At 47.8% G+C, this 19,656-nt stretch overlaps 1 protein-coding gene across 11 annotated transcripts in view; it reads left to right on the top strand.

Annotated features, from left to right (window-relative positions):
• Positions 1-19,656, top strand: part of SYNE2 (spectrin repeat containing nuclear envelope protein 2) — a 289,020-nt gene that overhangs the window by 139,557 nt on the left and 129,807 nt on the right. For all 11 annotated transcript variants that reach the window (XM_044435616.1, XM_044435614.1, XM_044435613.1 and 8 more), the window contains 11 exons: positions 53-2,153; positions 4,369-4,694; positions 6,430-6,574; positions 7,992-8,210; positions 9,684-9,952; positions 10,264-10,423; positions 12,326-12,481; positions 14,684-14,824; positions 15,900-16,082; positions 17,257-17,394; positions 17,951-18,136. In XM_044435616.1, coding sequence (XP_044291551.1) covers positions 53-2,153; positions 4,369-4,694; positions 6,430-6,574; positions 7,992-8,210; positions 9,684-9,952; positions 10,264-10,423; positions 12,326-12,481; positions 14,684-14,824; positions 15,900-16,082; positions 17,257-17,394; positions 17,951-18,136 — 4,024 coding nt within the window. The remainder of the gene's footprint in view (positions 1-52; positions 2,154-4,368; positions 4,695-6,429; positions 6,575-7,991; positions 8,211-9,683; positions 9,953-10,263; positions 10,424-12,325; positions 12,482-14,683; positions 14,825-15,899; positions 16,083-17,256; positions 17,395-17,950; positions 18,137-19,656) is intronic.

Genomic DNA, 19,656 nt, shown 5'->3' with positions numbered 1-19,656 from the left:
AAATGCCCTCAAAATATACTTAGATCTTTATTTTTTTCCTTTCCCCCCATAGACGAGGACCAATAGAAGATGCAGCTCTCCTGGAGAATATTAAGAAGTGCTTGGCTTCTGTCGAAAAAGAGAAATGGCTTTTAAACACGCTGAAATCTGAACAAGAAAGCTTATCTAGGCCCCTTACCTGGATGGACAAGGAATTAACGCAAAGCCAGGTGAATCAAGCTGAACAGTGGTGGAGACAGCTGGAGGAGTCACTCCAAAGGAGCCAGTTCCGCGTAGCAGCTGAAGCCGACGAATTTAAACATTTTATGGGCAAAGCTGAGGACCTGCAAAGGTTGCTGCAGAAGCAGTACCGTTTGCAAACAGGCCTGGACAGCCCCGATGGAGAAGACCCTTTGCACTCCTCTTTGATGGCCACTGACCTGCAGGCACTTAAACATAGTGTCTCTCTGTTAAAAAGAGGTGCTGAGGTGTGGATGAAAAGGATTTGGCGCGATCCAGGGAAGAAAGCCCTGGAAAGCATGATCAATGATTTGCTGAACCAGGTGGAGGAACTGGAGCAGCTGACACCCAGGGAGGGCGCCCCGATCCCTGCCCACCCCCGGGCATACGAAATTACAAAGAAGGTAGAAGAGGCCATTTTGTGGGCCAGGGTCTCAGTGCTCCATCTGGATGAGGCAGTGGCTCTTTTTCCAGAGGATGTTGCATCACAAATCGAGAGCTGTAAGGCTCTGATCCGTGCGACCGAGGAGAAAAAGCCAGTGCTTGTGCGGCTGGCAGAGGAGGTGCAAAGCATCGCTCCCCAGTTGGCCTCCCAGGAAGCTTCCTCGCTCACTTTGCTTTTACGGAAGCTGCAAACCCACTACCAAGGTCTAGTGCGGAAATTAGTTCAGAAGATGCAGCAGTTGGAACCGCAGCTCGGAAAGAGGAGCGAGCTTTTTGCCGAGATGGAAAAGGTTGAAACCCAACTTCAGAAGGCAGAGCAGGCGGCCACTCTAGAGGCTGGCAAAACAAGCCTGAAGTCTGAGCTTGACCATTGGCGGGCCAGTATGGAAAAGATTCCCAAGGAGATGGAGGATTTGGAAGACCTCGTGGATGCCAGCTGCAGGGAACCAGCTGAGAGGCTAAATATATTTGAGCAGCTGTTTCTGAAAGACTGTTTGAGTAGCCTTAAGAACAGAGCTAAGAGAGCCTGTAGGCTGATGCAAATTAAGTACGGTGCAGCGCAAAACAAGCTAGATGCCTGTGAAAAGCTCTCGGAAAAAATGGCGGCCTTGCAGCAGGACCTCAGCTGCCTCCAGGCAAAGGGCCTGGAACTGGACCCAGAGGCACTGTTGCCAACAGATGAAGGGGTAAAGAAGAAATTGAACCTGCTTCAAGAGAGAGCTTTACGGATCCAGTCCGATTTATCACAGTTGGGCAGATACAAGGAGATTTGGGATTGCCTCGGCCTGAAGTGGGACGCATCACACCTTGATGAATTGCAAAGCCAGTTTTGCAAAATGAAGAATAACCTTGAGCAGATGCTTAAACGCTTCGATCACTTTTGTGCAGAAGGTGAAAGGTACCAGACAGCGCTTGATGGGCTTTTGACCATGGTCGACAATATACAGAAAGACTGGGATGCTTGGAAAGATGGTTCTGCCTCTCCCTCTGAAACCTGTCTGGTATCAGGAAAGGTTTTGAGCTGGAGAGTGAAACATGCCAGATACTTAACTGAGGAGGTACTCAGGCTGTTAGATAAAAATGAGTCCTTTAACACCTCTCTCAAAGAGGCCAAGCTGCGGCAAATAAAGAGCCTGGAGGCAAAAATAGATGAATTGTCGGGAAAGATCCAATCTAACATATTGGCCAGTCAGGAAAAATGCAGATCTGAGCAAGGTTTGCAGAGTGAGCTGGATCAAAGTTTAAGGGCATTGCAGCAAATTAAATCTGAGCTTCAGCAGCCTGTCCTACTTGACTTGGACAGTCAGTCAATTTCCCATGAAAAGCTGTACTGCAAAGTGCTTGAAGATGCTGTGAAAGCAGAATCGCGCATTGCTGAACATTTAATAGACAAGGAAAGAGAATTACCTGCTCCTGAGGGTCTGGCAAAGGAAGCAGAGGCACTGAAGAACCTGAAGAAACAGCTGAAAGCTGACCTTGCTGCGCGTCAAGTAAGTAATCCTCAATATGGAGTTTACCTTGGCAACCTTTCTGTACGCCTTGTCCGAATTGAGGGGTTTATTGTGGAATTGCCGTGGTCTGTTCACGCACATTTCACGAGTGGTCCAGCCAAAGATGTCCACATCCATTTCTTTTCCTCCCTTGCTTTCTTGGTGCTGCTCCCATCCCTTTTCGTACTAAAGCAAGCCCAACTTTTCTGAGAGCAGCACAGGTGATGTCCCGAGCGCTGTTCTCCATCTTCAAGGGGTGTGGTTTTGAGATGGATCGAAAATGTTGGGGCAATTGAACCGACCATAACTTTTCACATTCCACCTTTGTAGAAGGTGGCATTTTATGACCATTTTAAAGCAATCTTTTAAGTAACACTAAACCACTTTTCTGAATGGGTGTGCGCATATAAAATCCTGAATTGTTTTACTATGTTTGTTTGCTTATACCTCGCTTTGGGATTGTTGCATGATGCAAACCAGCTAAGGAATCCGTTGAATATAGTTGGCCCTCCACATTTGTGGAGAAGGGTAGTAGGATCCCCATGAAAGTGGGAAAAATGCAAATATGGCTGGAGAGCCAGTGGTGAACAGTGCAGGACTGGGACTCAGACGATCTGGATTCTAGTCCCCGCTCAGCCATGGAGCCGACTGGGTGACTCTGGGCCAGTCACAGACTCTCAGCCCAGCCTACCTCACAGGGTTGTTGTTGTGGGGACAAGATGGAGGAGGAGAATGATGTAAGCTGCCTTGAGCCCTTCATAGGAAAAAGGCAGGATAAGCTTCTCCAAAGCTTAGCTCTTAAACCCGGTTGCCTGCTAGGCGTGGCTGAGTTGGAACACTGACCCAGCCTCTCCCCGTGAGGGAGGAGGGCCGGGTGATGCTGCTGCAGCCAGGGCGGTCCACAGGAAGGGCCTGGCTTACACCCGAGCCCTCCAAAAGGAACTCCCATTTAATGATTGGCTGCAAACTCGCAAATAATCAAATCCGCAAAAGTTAAAACCATGAAAGTCAAGGTTCGACTGTCTGTATCAGTTGAAGTCCAGAAATGTCCAAAATGGCCTGATACTGGAGGAATCTATGAAGCTGCATGTGTCTTGAGTGTTGGTAGATGCTGGCTTAGGGTGCAGAGGAATCCCTTTGGCGGATGGAGATCTGTTGAATTCCCTGGGCTCCTTTGCCCAGACTCTGGCCCACTTTGCCAGAGTGCTGAGTGCGAGCTCAGGGTGAGAACAGCCAACCCAGTGTTTATGGGGTGCCTAACCTAAGCCTAAGCCTCTTCTGCACCGTTGTTTGTGCTTCTCCACTTGACACAGAATAAGTTGCCAACTGTGCAGTCTTAATTCTGCAAGACTGCCGACTTCCTTTTGTGCTTGGCTTCCTTTTCAAGATCAAGCCAAGCACCAGCCAAAGTCTGCAAATACTAGAGGGACAGATTCCACTGGGTTTTGTCCCAACCCACCTTCAGAACTTAGGTTGATGGCTAACCTAAATGTGGTCTTTTTCACTGTGGCATGTTTTCCCTATACATATTTATCTGGAACAATTCTAAAAATATTCAGATACCAAGGGAAAACTTCTGTTCTTCAAAGTTTACGGCAGGTTTTAAAAAGGAATGATTTTGGATGCTTTACTGCTGATGTCTTGAGTTGTCTATATCTGTGTATTTCGATACTGTTTTATTTGTCTTCACTTTTGGCTTTAGTAAGCCACTATGAATATCAGTTATTGTTTTCCCTGTAGTCTGCCAAGCCAGGGACCAGGCGGCTGTCTGTGTGCCCTCTTGTTCCTGGACAGGTTTTTTTGGCCCTGCCCTCTTGTGGCAGGCTTAACATCACTCAGTAGTTTATTTCTGTACTTATTTAAGCACTACTCTAAGTTAAACTTTTTTCTTTTGACTGGTTTACAAAAAAAGCACAGGCAGCTGAAATCTCTGGGGAATATATTTTAAACATCAATGTCCAGCGTGTCTCTACCTGCCCATTATAAAGAGAAAGTGAGACACAGACATTTCAGGGAAGGTCATTCCTAGTCTGGAGCCACCACTGGAAAGGCTCTGCTGGTACTAATTAACTTGATGTCTGAAAGGTCAGGCTGTGGAACTGAGCTGCGGTGCTGGATCTTAAAGCGACAGAACATTAAAACATCTGGGAGAAGAGGTTCCTCTTTTTCTGTCCCTGGAACCCTGTTTCATTTTCATCCTTATTTACCTGTACAGAGCACCTTAGACGAAGCTTGCCGGACTGTGAAGCTTTACACTGAAGCTGTTCAGAAGGCCGCTGGCCTCCTCCGTCAGTGTGAAGCCCGTCTCCCCACTGCTCCATTTGACTTGGATAAACTAGAAGATGGGTCTGGCCACCTCTTTCAGAAGAAACAAGAAGAATTTGAGACTGCGAAGGCTGAAGGAGAAGCCCTGATCTCTGCACTGCAAAAGAAGATGAAAGCAAAAGCCAGATTGCAACCGGAAAAAGCTTTGAATGATCTGGTTGCGAGGAATTTGGTCGTAAGAGAACAGGAACGAAAGAGCAGATCTGCTATGCAGAGGTAGGGGATGGACAGCATTGCTTCAGGAGTCTATGTCCTGGGTCGGATCCTTGCTCCAGTGTTCTCTGCACCAGCCCTTCCTGACCCGGTGTCCTCCAAATGTTTTTAAGTTCCTGGTTGGATTACCGTAATGTGCTCCACGTGGGGCTGCCCTTGAAGACGGACCAGATACTTCAATTGGTTCAGAACAGAGCTGCCAGGATGCTAACAGGGACTAGCTGATTTTCACATATAACGCCGGTCCTCTACCGGTTACACTGGCTACCAGTTGAAGTCTGGGCCCAATTTAAGGTGCTGATGATGACCTATGAAGCCCTAAATGGCTTGGGTCTGGGATACCTGAAGGAGCGCCTCCTTCCCTACGTGCCAGCCTGCCCCTTGAGATTGGAGGCAGAGGCCCTACTCTGGGAGCCCTCCAAGGAGCTTAGGAGGGAGAGTACCTGGAGGAGGGCCTTCTCTGCGGTGGCGCCCCGGCTGTGGAACATGCTCCCCAGGGAGGTTTTCCTGGCACTGATGTTACATTCTTTTCAGCGTCAGGCAAAACCCTTTTTATTTTCCCATTATTTTAATGTTTAATTGATTTTATCTGGGGTTGTAGTATGTTAGTGGTCGAATGCTGTGGGGCTGTTCTGTTCAATTTATTTATTGTAAACCGTCCTGAGATGTTCTGTAGGGGATGGGATAGAAAAGCTTTTGATAAATAAATAAATAAAATAAAACCTCAGCAAGGCCAGTGGGCTGCCATGCTGAGAGTTCGTCCAAAATGTCTGGAGGGCGCCAGGTTGGGAAGGATGACACCGGCTCTCCAGGTTTTGCCCGGGAGTCTTTCTCAGCCCGACCTGGCGGTGCCAGGAATTGCACGTGGGTTGCCCTGCATGCCGGCGTGTGCCTGCAGTGATAAGAACGTGCAGCCGTTTGCTGCACCTACTGCAATGGAGGCCCTGGAAGTGCCACCGCCCCACTGGTAGCCTTATCCTGACAGCAACTGCATGCAGGTTTTCTCCCTGGAGGTTTTTCCAGCAAGGTCTTTCCCCTGCCAGGTCGCCATTCCTGGGGCCCACCCAGAACTCACTGGTCTGACTCAGAGAACAATGGCTGGTACTACAGAAGCAGCACCAGGAAGGGCCTTCTTCCAGACTGAGGGACAGATTTAGTGTTGGAAGCAAGTCTCGGGGGCAGGGGCTGCATTCCCGGGGTGGAGGGGCAGGGAAAGAGGCTGGGGGAACTAGAAAAGCAGCCAGCATCTTGTAGCTCAAACCTCTGCTGCTTGCAGCCAAAGGACAGGAGAGCCACTTCTGTCTCTTAAAAGGGGGTGGGAGAACTGCCTGGAAGCCAGGAGGTTAGGGAAAGGGGTGGGGTCTTCTAGGGAGCCCCAAATGGCTGGACGGTGTCTGCAGGTGGGCTGCATTTGGTGTTCAGGCCTGAGAGCTTTCCCACCCCTGATGTGAAAGGCTCGTAATTAACAGCAAGAATAACAACTCTAATCCCCTTCCCCAAATTAAACACTGTCGTTAAGAACCAAGAGGGACTCAGGATGGTACCGAACCTCCAGTAACACCAGCTATCCTCAGAATGGTTCCCCCAGATCAGCCATTTTCTCTTCTTTTGTATAAAATTTAGTTTATGCCAGTGGCTAAAAGAGAATTCTGTGGTTGACTCCAAAGAGGAAAAAAAAGAAAGCATTTCACTTGACAAAAATGGACACTTTTTTAATGTACTCCTGTTGCATCCGTAGATATTTGGCAAAATACCACAGCTTCAAAAAGTCCAAAGAGGTGATACGTACTAATCTGAACAATGTGGAAAAGGTGCTCTGGAAATCCTTCTATCGTACTCCGGTGTCTTACAAAGAAGCTTTGGAGCTCTCCGAACAAAGCAAGGTGAGGTTGATAATAACGAGGGTTGTCACACTTGCAAAGCATTTATTGCAGGCTTCAAAGCACTTAATGCACATTATCAAGAGAATCATGAATGACAGTTCCCTATAGTTGGTCAGGCTAAGCGCCAAACTGGATGTAACAATAAAAGTCATGCAGTGATTAAAGTCATATGTTTGCGCATGAGTAGCGGAAAAAGAAGCAGAACTAAGAAGTGGGAACGTTTTGCGAGGTGTCCCCCTGTTGTGGAATCTGCAAGTTCAATGGGGTGTGTTTTATAGACCAGACAACACCAGTGTGAGAGCCAGTGTGGTGCTGTGGTCAGGAGTGCGGGACTGGGACTCAGGCAACCTGGGTTCTAGTCCCTTCTCAGCCATGGAGCCAACTGGGTGGCTGGACCAGTCACAGACTTTCAGTCCAACCTACCTCACAGGGTTGTTGTGGTGCGGATAAGCTAAGAGAGCAGGAGGAGGAGAATTATGTAAGCCACCCTGAGTTTATTGCGAGACGAAAGCAAGATGCACACCTAATAAATAAAAAAAGCACCAGTCTGGAAACGGCTTCCTATCTGTTTCAACGCCCCCTTCAAGGTGCTGGTTATTTCATTTAAACGCCTAAACCAGGGCCTGTCCAAAGGGAGATGCTCACTTTTGAGTCCCCAGAGGTGCGATTAGGACTTGGCTATTAAACACGACATGTTTTAGTTCATTATGTTGACTTTACCTCTGTACTGTTTTACCTGTCTTGTACAGTTTCAACTTGCCTTTTTAAATGCATTGCCGCAAGTGCTCCTGCATGGATTTTGCGAGGGCATGGGCAAAGCAGAAGAAAATGCAGCTGAAATCCTGTGCCAGCTCATGTCCCACTGAATACGAAGGGATGTGCACGAAGTTCGGAGGAACAGACATGCACGGTCCCGTCCTGTGCAGGCTTACCTGGCAGTCAGTCCCTTTGAACTTGGCCGGTGTTATTTCTGAGTAGATGTGCTTGGGATTGCTTGGTTAAGCTCAGTGTTTGCTTTCCTCGCCCTTATGGAGAGCCTCTGCGGCATAGTGCTTAGGCGACCCGGGTTCTAGCCCCCCTCAGCCAAAAAGTCCAGCGGGTGACCTCGGGCCAGTCATGGCCTCTCAGCCCAGCCTACCTCACAGGGTTGCTGTGAAGCAAAACTGGAGTGATTATAAAATCAGACATGGTGAGAGAGATGCAGTAATAGGTCAGGTGAAAACCTTTTCCCCATCATTTTAACGTTTAATTGGTTTTATTCTGGGTTTTATCATTGAGGTTGGATGCAGGGCCTTGTTTTTGTTTATCTCCTCCTCCTCCTCCTCCTCCTCCTAACCCATCCCAAGATGCTTGTAATGGATAGCCTATAAAGGCTTTTAATGAATAAATAATAAATAATGACATGTTTCTCTTAAAGCTGCTTGTCTCCCAGCTGGTTTCAACTGAGCAGGATCTGATGAAGTTGCGGCAAGATTCGGGACAGCTGAGCTCGGTGTGCAAAGAGGGCGTCCGCACCTGGATCGTCACCCTTGTGTCCACCTTGTGGCTCAAGTGGGTTTACCTGCTCAACGCCGCCAAAGAATGGGAAGGGAAATGTGACGAGCAGAGCCAGGAATGGAAAGCCGTGAATGAAGAGGTGAGTAGCTTAGCAGCCTCTCTGACCCACATGATACTTTCAAGGTGGTTTGCCTTGAAAGATTATTTTGATTGTCACATGCACAGGAAGGGAAACAGGTCAGTAGGTTTTGGTTTAGCCCCTGGATCCCTGGCCTTTCCCCCTTAAAAGATCTCGCAAGGGATGATAAGAAAGGCTTTTCTTCTGCCCCACACACTGGAGAGAGACACTGGAGGACTGATGGCCCAAAGGTTTGCCTGGGTCTAGAACAACTCCGTCTGTTCCTGTCTTGGCTTCTTTCCTCAAAACTTCCATCTTTCTTATAACAATTATGTCTGAATCCTTGTCACCTATGGCTAAAGAATGCCAGAATATTCCCAGCCTGTTCTTCAGTATTCTTTTCAAAGAGTGCATGTTTAGACAGAAAAATCCTTAAGCTTTCAGAAAGTCTTGCACAGCTGCTGTGGATGCTGGGAGTCCTTGGAGTTTTTTCTGCCTAAACAGGCCTAGCTAGGACTACACTCTTAGTCTATCGCCTCAACCATTTCGTAGACATCAGCCAAACTGCATCTGCAGCATAAATGAGGGCTGGCCGCCCCTTCGTGTCGAATAGCATCCTCCCTGCCGCATTATCAAAGAGGGTGGAAATTGGTGTGAAATTGGTCGAGCATCAGAGAGTGACAGTAAGCAGGCTGATTATATGGTGGAGGAACTGCCGGGAGGTGTTCTTCCCACCTTTAAAATTCAAACATGCCTCTCCCTCAGGAGCAGAAAAGGTGAGGGGGGAAATGTAAGCAGGCTGGAACAACAAGCTATGCTTTGGGGAGTCAGAAGACCAAGGAAGAGGAGGAGTAGAATGGAGCACACAAAAGGTAGCAGGATTTTGAAGCAGGGCCATACAGCATCCTTCCCCAACCTTGGACTGCAGCACCCAGAATTTCCGGTCCATGGCCCTGCTGGATGGGAATTCTGGGAGTTGCAGTCCAAATGCTTTTGCAGGCCACCAGGTTGGGGGAGGTTGCTGTACAGCAGGGGTCTCAAACTCGCGGCCCGTGGGCCCATTGCCGGGACGGGCGGGGCACGGGGGGGGGCCCTGCGGCCTTCAAAGTGCCAGCGGCGCCCGGGCCGGCCTCCGGATGAGCGGCCCCCCACCACCGCGGGGGTGGAATACTTGATGCGGCCCAGCCTCACCCAGACTCTACTTCCGGCGGCCCCCAGGTAAGTTGAGTTTGAGACCCCTGCTGTACAGGGTGCATTGGGAGCATTTACTGGGAGCCATAAATAATCATGGCCGGTATATTCTCCATGTGAAAGAAAATGCATTATGGTTTCTTTTAGGAGGTGTCCTAAGCACATTTACTCAGATGTAAGTGCTAGTGCATTCGATGCAGTCTACATCCAGATAAGTGCATGCAGGATTGCAAACTTGAATGAGTAACCTTTCCTCCCATTTCATTGATTTGTTCTGACTTTGCTACCCCTTTTTTTTGTCAGATGGAACGAGAAGCAATCATTCTAGACAATTTTCTGGAGGAACTGCCTGAAAGCCCCAGAGAAAAAGAGAGAGCCACCAAAGAAGAACTGGGAGAGTTTCTGGAAGCAGCAAACTACTACAAGGAAAGTGTGGATGCTGAGAAATTACTGCTACATGTAATATCCCACCGCTTGAGAAGCATACTAAATGTCCCTGAATGTCCACCTGAAAAAGGAGGAAACATTCCTGTTGTGTGTGAAATTCAGACCATGCAAGACCGAATCACAGAGTATGTATGAACGAGTATGTTGGGAAAAGAATTCCTCTGATTTTTATACATTTTGCATTCCGTTTGCTTTTGATTGGAACTATGGCTTCCAGATTATCTGATAGCTGCATAAGGTTTTTAGAGAGAATAGGATTAATTGATTACTAAATACAACCTGAATTGTTTTCAAGATGGAGGGACCCAGCGGTATTCGTTCTCTGGAATGCAAGTTGGTTGTGTTGGTTGGAAATGGGGGCATAGAAAATGGTGTCAGTGGAGAAGCTAGAGCTGACCTGGTTTACTGAATATTATGTCCAATGCAATTTTCTCAGGATCTGTCAAAAGGTTCAAAAGCAAAAGGATGCTGTGCAGTCTGAGATTGCAGAGCGGGCCAAAGTTAATGAAGAAATAAGTGCTGTGAAGAATTCTTTGCTGGAGACCATGTTGTTACTTCCGGGCACAGCGCTGGAGGGAAAGGCAGCAGATCTGGAGGTTGGTAAAATACCTGCTGACTTTCTTTTGCAACAATATCACAGCTAAGGGTTGGGAGCAGCTCCCTTTGGAACGTGCAAGGCCTCTGTAAGCGTGCGTGGGTTTGTTCCCTGAGTCTTCAGCCCTAATGAAACACCAAGCAAAAATCTCTAGCATTTGTTACAAAGAAAGCTTTAATTTAGGTGGATGTGATTTTCATTCATGCGAACCAGATTTATATACGAGGGATCTTTTCACGTGGAACTCTGGGTGTTTAGGAGAAACCTGTTATCACTAAAGGCTGACACAGTTTTGTTTTCTTAAAAAAAGAATTTAAAATGTGTTAAAATCACCCTTCAGGGGAATTAGAACCACGTCTGCATCCAGGGTATTGGAACCATACATGAACGTTGAGAAAGCCTGAAGATAAAGTGCATTTCAAGTCAACCCTGACAGTGGATGTAATGAGGTGCTTTGAAAATCATGTCTGAACTCCAAAGCCGTGACTGAGTTTGGAGTGTGGAATGGGGTGGAATAGGAGGAACGAGGGAAGAAAGAGAATAATTGGTGTCTGGGCTTCTTAGAGGGAAAATAAAACATGGAAAAAATTATTTATCCATTTTTGCTGACTTCTGAAGTGATGGGGAACATGGTCCCACTGCCTATCTGGAACAGAATGGGAGTTAGAAAAGAGAAAAGGGGGAGAAGATGCTCCTTTGAGCAGAAGGGATGGAAGGGATCTTCTCTGTGTGTAGATTTGGGTTGCTCTTTTTCTCCTTCCTTCCTAGGCTCTAGCAATGAAAACCAAACTAGTTCTGGTCCAGGGTTAGGGTTGTATTTGCATGTTTCCCTCCACTGTTTTTTACAGTTCAGAAAGTTGTCCTTAGAATTGCTCATTGGGCTACCTGAGAGTTGCAAACCTGAAGGAAAATAAACTCTTCGAATGTTAAAATGGGACGGATCCTTGGAGGTCCTCTTGGTCAGTCCCCACTTGGTGCAGGAAGTCGCGGCTACAGCATGGCTTCCCAGTTTTTCTATTATATAAGTCCAGTGACAAAGAACCCGCCACTTCCCGAGCGGTCTGCTCCACTGCCAAGCCCTCTTCTTCTGTAGAAAGGTCTCCTAATGCTTAGCCGAAATCTGCTTCCTTGGCATTTCCACCCAGTAATTCTTGTCCTGCCGCCTAGAGTAACAGAATACGGCATTGTTACAACTGACTTCTTTGTGGGCTATTAGAAGAACAAAGACTTTCCACTTCCATTGTGTTGCTATGCAAGATGTTGCCTTGGACATGAATCCCAAAATTCCATATGCTGATAGCAGGGAAATGTCTCAGAATTAGGGCAAATGATTGAAAGCAACATGCATTTTCCAGCAGCAGGACCAGAAATTTGGTCCCAAATGTATTTCCTTTCAGTTATTTCCATCAGGGGAGATAGAGGAGATTACATTTCTAGGCCACAAATAGTAGTCAACTGTGAAGCTTCTTTTACCTCTGGAAAATGATACCCTTCACGAAGAACAGGAACTGACAGTTTTGCACTGATCCGTTGGTTTTGCTGACATAAAAGTGACTAAGTTGTGTTTTTTGGGGGGTCAGCATTTCATTATTGCTAAACCTTAATTTAGAAAAAGGTTTTGAGGGTTTCTTCTCTTTTGGAACAAATGCACCCTTTACTGCTTAATCATAGAGAGGTATTACGACTGCTCGAGATATTATTTCATCTTTCAATAAGCCTTGACGAGGACAATGCAATGATATCAGGTTTAATTTATTCTTGGCGAGTTGAAAAGCATCATGACTAAACAAAGTGAGCATCTCTCAGGTTTAACCTGCCCTGCCTGGGTAGTGAAAATGAGGCTTTGTGAGGAGAAAGCTGCAGCGTGAAGCCCCGTAAAAACTATATGCTTTCTGCATGTTAGGAGATTCAGAGAGCAATCGATTGTCAGAAGCAAACTCTGGATCAGATCATGGAGAAGCTGCGGATCAAGTATGCTGAAATGTATACAATCGTTCCACTTGAGATCGAAAGACATTTGGACGATTGCAAGGAAACCTTGCAAAACCTGGAAGAAAAGGTAAACGCTGTAGCTTTTGTTCCAATGTTTGAAAAGGCTAATGCTGGAGGTTTGCTACAAGTATTCCCTGCTCGCTCTTGACAGACATTTGGGTAGCTCATCGGAGGTCCCTGACAGCCCCCAGCAGTTGCTCTGAAACTGCTTGGCTTCAATTATGCTGCAGCTTTGGGAGATCCTCCTTCGTGGAACCGGCTGCCACTGAAAGATGCCCCTAAAAGGGGGTGAGAAAAATCCACAGCTGAACAAGCTGCAATGGTGTCTTGTCCGTATGACTGTATATTACTTCCAATAGCAAGGACTGCCTATCCTTCTGTACTAGTTTCCAAAGGACTTGTGTGGGGACGTCTTATCACACTTCCCCATAGCAAATCCTATTGGCTGGTGGATGCCCTGAGTCCGACTCGGGACCGCTTGGGCGAGAGGGTCCGGCTCAGCTCTTTATGGCATTCAGACAGAAAACGCAATTCTGCAGCCTTTTCCTAACCTGCCAGGGTTCTGCTTATCAACCATCCTCTGTTTTATGAGCTGTTATAAACCACCCAGAGATTTTCAGTGGTTGGTGGGATAGAAAGGCAATAATAGCAGTGTGACGGAATTAAATTTTGTTAACTGCCCAGAGAGCCTCGGCTATTGGGCAGTGTATAAATGAAACAAGCAACCAAATAAATAATATTGTGATGATCGTGTGAAAGAAAAGCAGATAGGGAAGCATGCAGAAAAAAGGGGTGGATGCCACGGCCTGTCCATATCCAGGTTGCGGCAGCGTAAGGCCAGAGCTGCTGAGAATTGCTTTGGTATCCCATCCTGTGTATACTTTACCTGCCTTCCTCTTGCAAGGAAACCAGAGCAGCTTCCAAGGCTCTCCTTCTTATCCTCACAACAGCAACCCTGTGAGGTAGGTGCGGTTGAGGGTTCGTGACTAGCCCAAAGTCACTTGGTGAGCTTCATGGCCGGGTGGGGACTACGATCTCCCAGGTCCCCAGTGCGGCAGCACTCTTGCCCCTTCGCCGCAGGGGCTTTTGGGGTGACCACTAACAGCAGTGTCAGTGGGTAGCACAAACACAGGGCATGCAAGGGATGAGGAATACCAGGCTGGGTACTGGCCTGCTCCAGATCTCTTAGTCCCTTTAAGTCTGAGCCTTCAGACCCCCACCAATAGTGCGATGGAAGGACACATTGCAATGAGGAAAGGCTCACAAGTCTGTCTTTACTCCAAGGAGCCCGTATTCCTCAGGCAGGGGCCTCTGTGCCTGGCAGTTGGCTGGAGCTGAGCCACTCTGCACTTGGGCTTCGGCCGCTGAGGCCCTCCCCACGTCCCTCCTCGGCCCCGGCTCTCCCTGGCTGCCTCGGGGCCCTGGACTCGGGGAGCCCCTCGGCAAGGTTTGTGCCGTGTGTGCACGTTCTGGCAAATCTCAGGCGTGCCCGAGAGGCCAGCGGTTTCGGCTGGACTGACGGCTCCGAATCCAAGGAAGGGATGTGTGCAGGGGAGGATGCCTCTTCTGGAGGGACTGAGAGCTCAGAGCTTTGATAACAAGATGGAACGGACCCATTTCCAGCGGCAGCCCAAGGCCCTGTGCCTGCTCTGGGAGAGGCTGGTTCAAGGGCAGCTGAGGGGGCCGGTCATCCTGCCCATGGGAAGGAGGAAGAGATGGGGAGTCTGTCGGATGGGGAACTCCCGGCTCCTGTGGAGGTGGACCCAATAGTCCATTCTTGCAGTCAAGAGTTGGCCCAGTTGGGGTCTCTTGGGGGCACACAGGTGTGCCCGCTTCCACAGTGCTCCTTCCCCCAGGGATAGGTGCAGAGGGATTCATAAGCAAAGCTTTGGATGAAGAAGGCTAGAGAGGGTTCAGCATTTCGCTTTGTGTATGCTCAGAAGCTTGTGTGCAAAATAAGGACATTTGGCAAAGAGGTGCAGGTGAGACTATTACTGCTGGGAGGGAGAAGCACAGCTCACAACAGCTTTGTTCAGGGCACGCCGGACCTCCTCCTCCCCTCCAGAGGTCCAGGTGCTTTGGCATAATATTGCTGGAACAGGTTCCCTACTGATGGTTTCCAGATTTCTGTGACTCGCTAAGGAAGAAGGAAGCAAAGGTCACCCTTCGAAATAGCAGAGTGGCTTGCCTTCGCATTTTCCTCCCGCTTCCCTGCTCTTCCTCCTCCATGGCCATGCTTTTAATTGTCGCTGTTTTTTAACCCTGCTAGGTCAGCACTGAGCTCATGAAAACTTCCCCACACTACACCACAGATAAAAAAATAGAAGACATTAACAAAGGCCTCCAAGCGATTGAGAGCATGCTCCAGCAGAAGAGCGAGAACATCGACAAGGCTAAAGAAATTCAGAAGGTAAGCTCCTGCTTTCCTTTTCTGAATCCAAGAATAGGCCCCTCTCTTAAGCGGATGCTCAGCCTTGACACGACGGCCTCAGAGCTGTTTGATTAAACCCAGGTCTGCCCAAATCACATAGAAATGAGCAAAGTATCCCAGATTTTAGGACACACAGAGGTTGAGAAACCCTCTCTTTGCCTGCAGTTTGCCTCTCATGTTGGGATGAATGCGTCCCCCTTTCTGGTTTAGCATTTCGTGCCCGAGCCTGCCTCCCTTCCCCTTCGCTCTTCTTATATGGCTGCAAGGAAAGCAGAAGCACTTTCCATTTTCAGTGACCTGAAGTTTGTTATTTTGTCTGAGCCGGGAGATGTGGTCAATTAACCATGGCTAATACTGTTTGTCTAAACATGCCAGGACGCCAACCTGTCTAAACATGCCAGTTTGAACCTGACTTGTTTGCACAAACCATAGATAAAGCTAACCCCAATTTGCCCCAGTTCAGCCAAAATGACAAATTAAGGTTCTTTGAAAAGAGAAGGCTTGTCATGTCATCTTAATCCAGGAAAGCAGTTTTGTCATGGCATGTTGAAAAGCTCTACCAGACCTTTGGGGAAGAGCAGACAAAAACATGACTGCTCATCTCCTTGTGTGGGATCTGATCCCTCCCTTGACTGGTTTCTCCCCAACTTCTTGCCATCATCTGAGGCTTCACCTGTTAGCTAAGCAATGTTTTCTTGCCTGTACGAGCTGGCTGTGATAATCCACACAGCAACATCAAAGTGGATGTTATCCTGCCGTCAAGCAACTTTTTCTCTGCTCCTGTTTCTCAAAGGAGTCACCCGGGGAATATCCTCTAGTTAATTTTTTAGAACTCGAACTTGTGCAGCTGTTCTAGAATTATTATTCAGGCCTGTAGCTTGATGGCATGTGCAAAATTGCTCTGTTCTTGTGCAGTGGATCAGTGCAGATATTAATGCAACCCCCTTTTCGTTGAGATGTTCCCAGCACCCCGTTCTTTCAAGCCACTTTAGCAGGCACCAGACTGGAAGGGTACCCCTTTCACTGATTCACATGTTCTGCCTGCTCCATGCAGAGAATCTGGGATCTGCTAGATCTTTGGCATTATAAAATGAACGAACTGGACTCAGACGTTCAAGACATTGTGGAACAAGACCCTTGCCAAGCCCAGGAGCTGATGGATCGCTTGATGATCCCCCTGCAGCAGTACCAGCAAGTCTCACAGTGTGCCGAACGCAGAACTGCGAACCTAAACAGGGTAAGAGATGGGTGGATGTTCAGCGTGGGAGAAGGGCAAAAGGCAGGGCGAGATGGCCCCATGAATGAAACAGGAATGGACAGATACGGAATTATCCAGTCAACTTCCACATTCTAAATATGCATTGGGATTAGATAGGATGCACATCATTTCAAGTTTTCCTTTAATTACAGGCTGCACAAGGGTGGGAAGCATTTCCTGATGTGAAGAAGGGCAAGACGATTCGCACATGCATAGAACTCCAGGTTGCTCAACTGTGCCCCACAAAGCTTTGCACTATGCCCTCAAGATTCGCCTCCTGCAATTCTGATCTCATGTGCAAAACTGGAGGCTAATAGGTGGCTTTCGAACAAATCTAAATAATAACAAAAATATCTAGCTTGAGTGCCAGGAGATCACAAATTCCTTTTTTCCCTTGATAAACAACAAGAGCTACAAAATTAAGTTGGTAGTCCTCATGATTTTGGAAATAACATTTGCAGAAAAGGGAAAGGTCTATACCTAATTTAGGTATTTCTCAGTGGGTTAAACCGCTGAGCCGCTGGGCTGGTTGATCGAAAGGTCGGCAGTTTGAATCCACAGATGGGATGAGCTCCTGTACTCTTTCCCAGCTCCTGCCAACCTTGCCATTTGAAAGCATATAAATGCAAGTAGATAAACAGGTACCACTTCGGTGGGCAGGTAACGGCATTCTGTGCACCTTGGTGTTTAGCCATGCCGGCCACGTGACCACGGAGACTGTCTGCGGACAAACGCTGGCTCCCTCGGCTAGGAAACGGAGATGAGCACCGCCCCCTAGAGCCAGGCATGACTGGACTTAACGTCAAGGGGAAACCTTAACCTCTTACTTCACTGTTTCCAGATTTCCTCTACATGCCTCAGTGCCCTGTGTCAATCATGCTTCCATATTCTAGCCCAGAAACTATTTTTAGTATGAATGCCACCTGTATCTGCACTGCTTGTTCCTAAGGGGTTTGTGCTGAGTCATTTCTAACCCTGAGCAGGAAACCCATTGTCTAGATTGAGTGGGCTGCTTTTTCCATACTTGCCAGTCTGTGCTAGGCGGGAGTTACGGCAGGCACAGTCCAGCGACTTCTGGGGCACCGCGTTGGGGAAGGCTGCATTCAACAGACGTAAAGATGACGTGTGATGTTTTCTGTTTCTTTTGGACAAGGCTGCTAGCAAAATAGAAGAATGCGATGAACTCCTGAAGTGCTTCCGCTTTTGGCTTGAAAACACCAACCGTCTGCTCTCAGAACAGGGTCAAAGTGACTCCGCAAAAGTTTTGAACAAACACGCCAGTGCGCTCCAGGTAGGGGGATATGCGGCCTTTCGATGCGAGGAGTTCCTTCTGCGTATCTTGCACGGTTATGCCAGTTATATTCTGCACTCACTGTGCAAAAAGCTGTGCGAGTGGCTTCAGTAACCTACAAAATGGATGAACCTGTACCTAGTCCCATCGTCAGTGCAAGAGGGATAGGAATGCATGCTTTTATCTCAGTAGAGCAGACATGTTGGGCCTCTTGTAGCCTGGGAGCCAGATTCCATTTGAAACATGGAGGAATTGTGGCAATCCCACCCGTTGAGATGCAGCGCAAGGCGCTGCTCTTTGCAAGGAGGCAAAAATACCCACCGTCTGACAAAAACTTCCTGCATGAACTTCGAGGGGTGCCCTGAATCAAGTCCGTTTCTCTTATTTTTCTCTTGTGAATGCATTTTTCAATCAGAAATCTGTTTGACCTTAATAATCCCCTTTAGGTAACTGTGACTTGGGACATTTAAGAGATAGCTGGAGGATCCCAAAATTGTAGGATCGCCTTACATTTCAATATTTCTCTTTTTTGCCAACATCCTCCCTGCCCCACAAGATGGCGTTTGAAGATTCAGAACAAAAGCAACACATTCTTGATGCAATTTACCCAGAACTGGAGGAGTTGTCAACTTTGATTGAGACTGGAAAGATGATTCAGGAGCTGAATGAAGTAAATGAACAAGTCAAAGCCTCGCAACAGAAAATAATGGAGGTCCTTCCACACATCCAGCAGTTGGCTGATGTAAGTGTGGGTTGTCTAAGGGAAGGCTGTTATATATATTATTTTCAATGATGATGGCAAAGAAACATGGAAACAGAGCGAGTCAGGAGGGGTCTCCCGGGCCATCTAGTCTGACCCCCGGCTCTGCTCATGACATGCCTACCAGAAGAAGAAGGGGAAGACAAAGTAGCGCCACCTAGGTACAAGCCTCTTTGCAAAGCACAAGTGGACAGTTCTCTGCCCCAAAGAGCTTACATTCTAAATCTCACCACAAGGGAAACAACAGAAGTGGAGGTAGGGGCAGACATGAAAGAATGTGTAATTATTTTGCTCACATATACTTGGGCTTCGTTACACAGTGCTGGCATTCTTCTGTGAAAGAGAGAGAGAGAAACGTGAAATCAATCAAACAAGAACTTTTTATCATGCTCAGGCAGCCTTTCAACCCAAGAGCCAAATTTAATTTCAGGGAAGTCATTTGTGGCCAGTGTGGTGTTGTGGTTAAGAGCATGGGACTGGGACTCAGGCAATCTGTATTCTAGTCCCCACTCAGCCATGGAGCCAACTGGGTGGCTTTGGATCAGTCACCCACTCTCAGCCCAACCTACCTTACAGGGTTGTTGTTGTGGGGATAGGACTGAGACCAGGAGGCAGAGAATGATGTAAGCTGCTCTGAGTTCCTAAAAGAAATAAGGCGAACTATAAATCAAATAAAGTTCCAGTGATTGGTGGGTCAAAGGCAAATGGTATAGTTGAAACCACCCAAAATACCAGCCTGTTTTAACTTTAGACTGGGAAAGGGAGAGGGGAAGCTGGGAAGCCACCAGCCTGTGGCCAGTGAGGAGGAGGGTAGAGCCATCTGTGGCGCCACGGAGGCCAGAATTCTCCCTGTGGGTCTGTGGTTCCCCATCCAGACTCTCCACGGCCTGTCAAGAGCAGCAAATACTGCACCAGCCCAACACTGGCGTGCCGTAGGTGGATTGCCAGAAGCAATCTGGTTTAGAAGCTTCCAGATGAAGTTGTGAGCTTCCAGAGGATTTTGTTTTCGGCTTGTGACCCTCGCATGTTTTCCCGTTCTTTTTTCCTGTCTTTCTCCATGCCACAAAAGCAAAACAAAAATAAGGAAGGGAAGGCAGAATAGCTGCACAATGCTTTTGGGCTTTTAGGCCGAGGAGCCATCCATCTGGAACTGCAAAGAGCAAGCTGGCCCTGGTATAATCCAGGCTCTAAAATGTTCTCAACCCCTGGCTCCGTTGTTTTCCTAGCCCGCTGCCTGTTCATGCTTCTGGCCTTACTCTGCAGCCAGGCTGATCTTGCCTGCCTGATCCACTAAACTCTTTTGTTCCGTTTAGATGATCTTTTAGCTGTCCCTTTAGATGCCTCCCACAGAATTGCAGAATCAGAGAATCAGAGTTGCTGGAAAATGGGCACAACTCGCTGAGTGATACAGTTCTCAAAGGATGCACAGCATCTTAAACATGTAAAGAGCGGTGCTCCTGGTCTGAGAGTCTCTGGCAATTCCATCAGCCCCCCACCCCACC

Source organism: Varanus komodoensis, unplaced genomic scaffold (genome assembly GCF_004798865.1).
Source record: "Varanus komodoensis strain SLA01 unplaced genomic scaffold, ASM479886v1 scaffold3, whole genome shotgun sequence".
Classification (NCBI taxonomy): Eukaryota; Metazoa; Chordata; class Lepidosauria; order Squamata; family Varanidae; genus Varanus; species Varanus komodoensis.
Note: the sequence above shows the minus strand (reverse complement) of the source record. Positions and strands in the feature narration are given on the sequence as shown.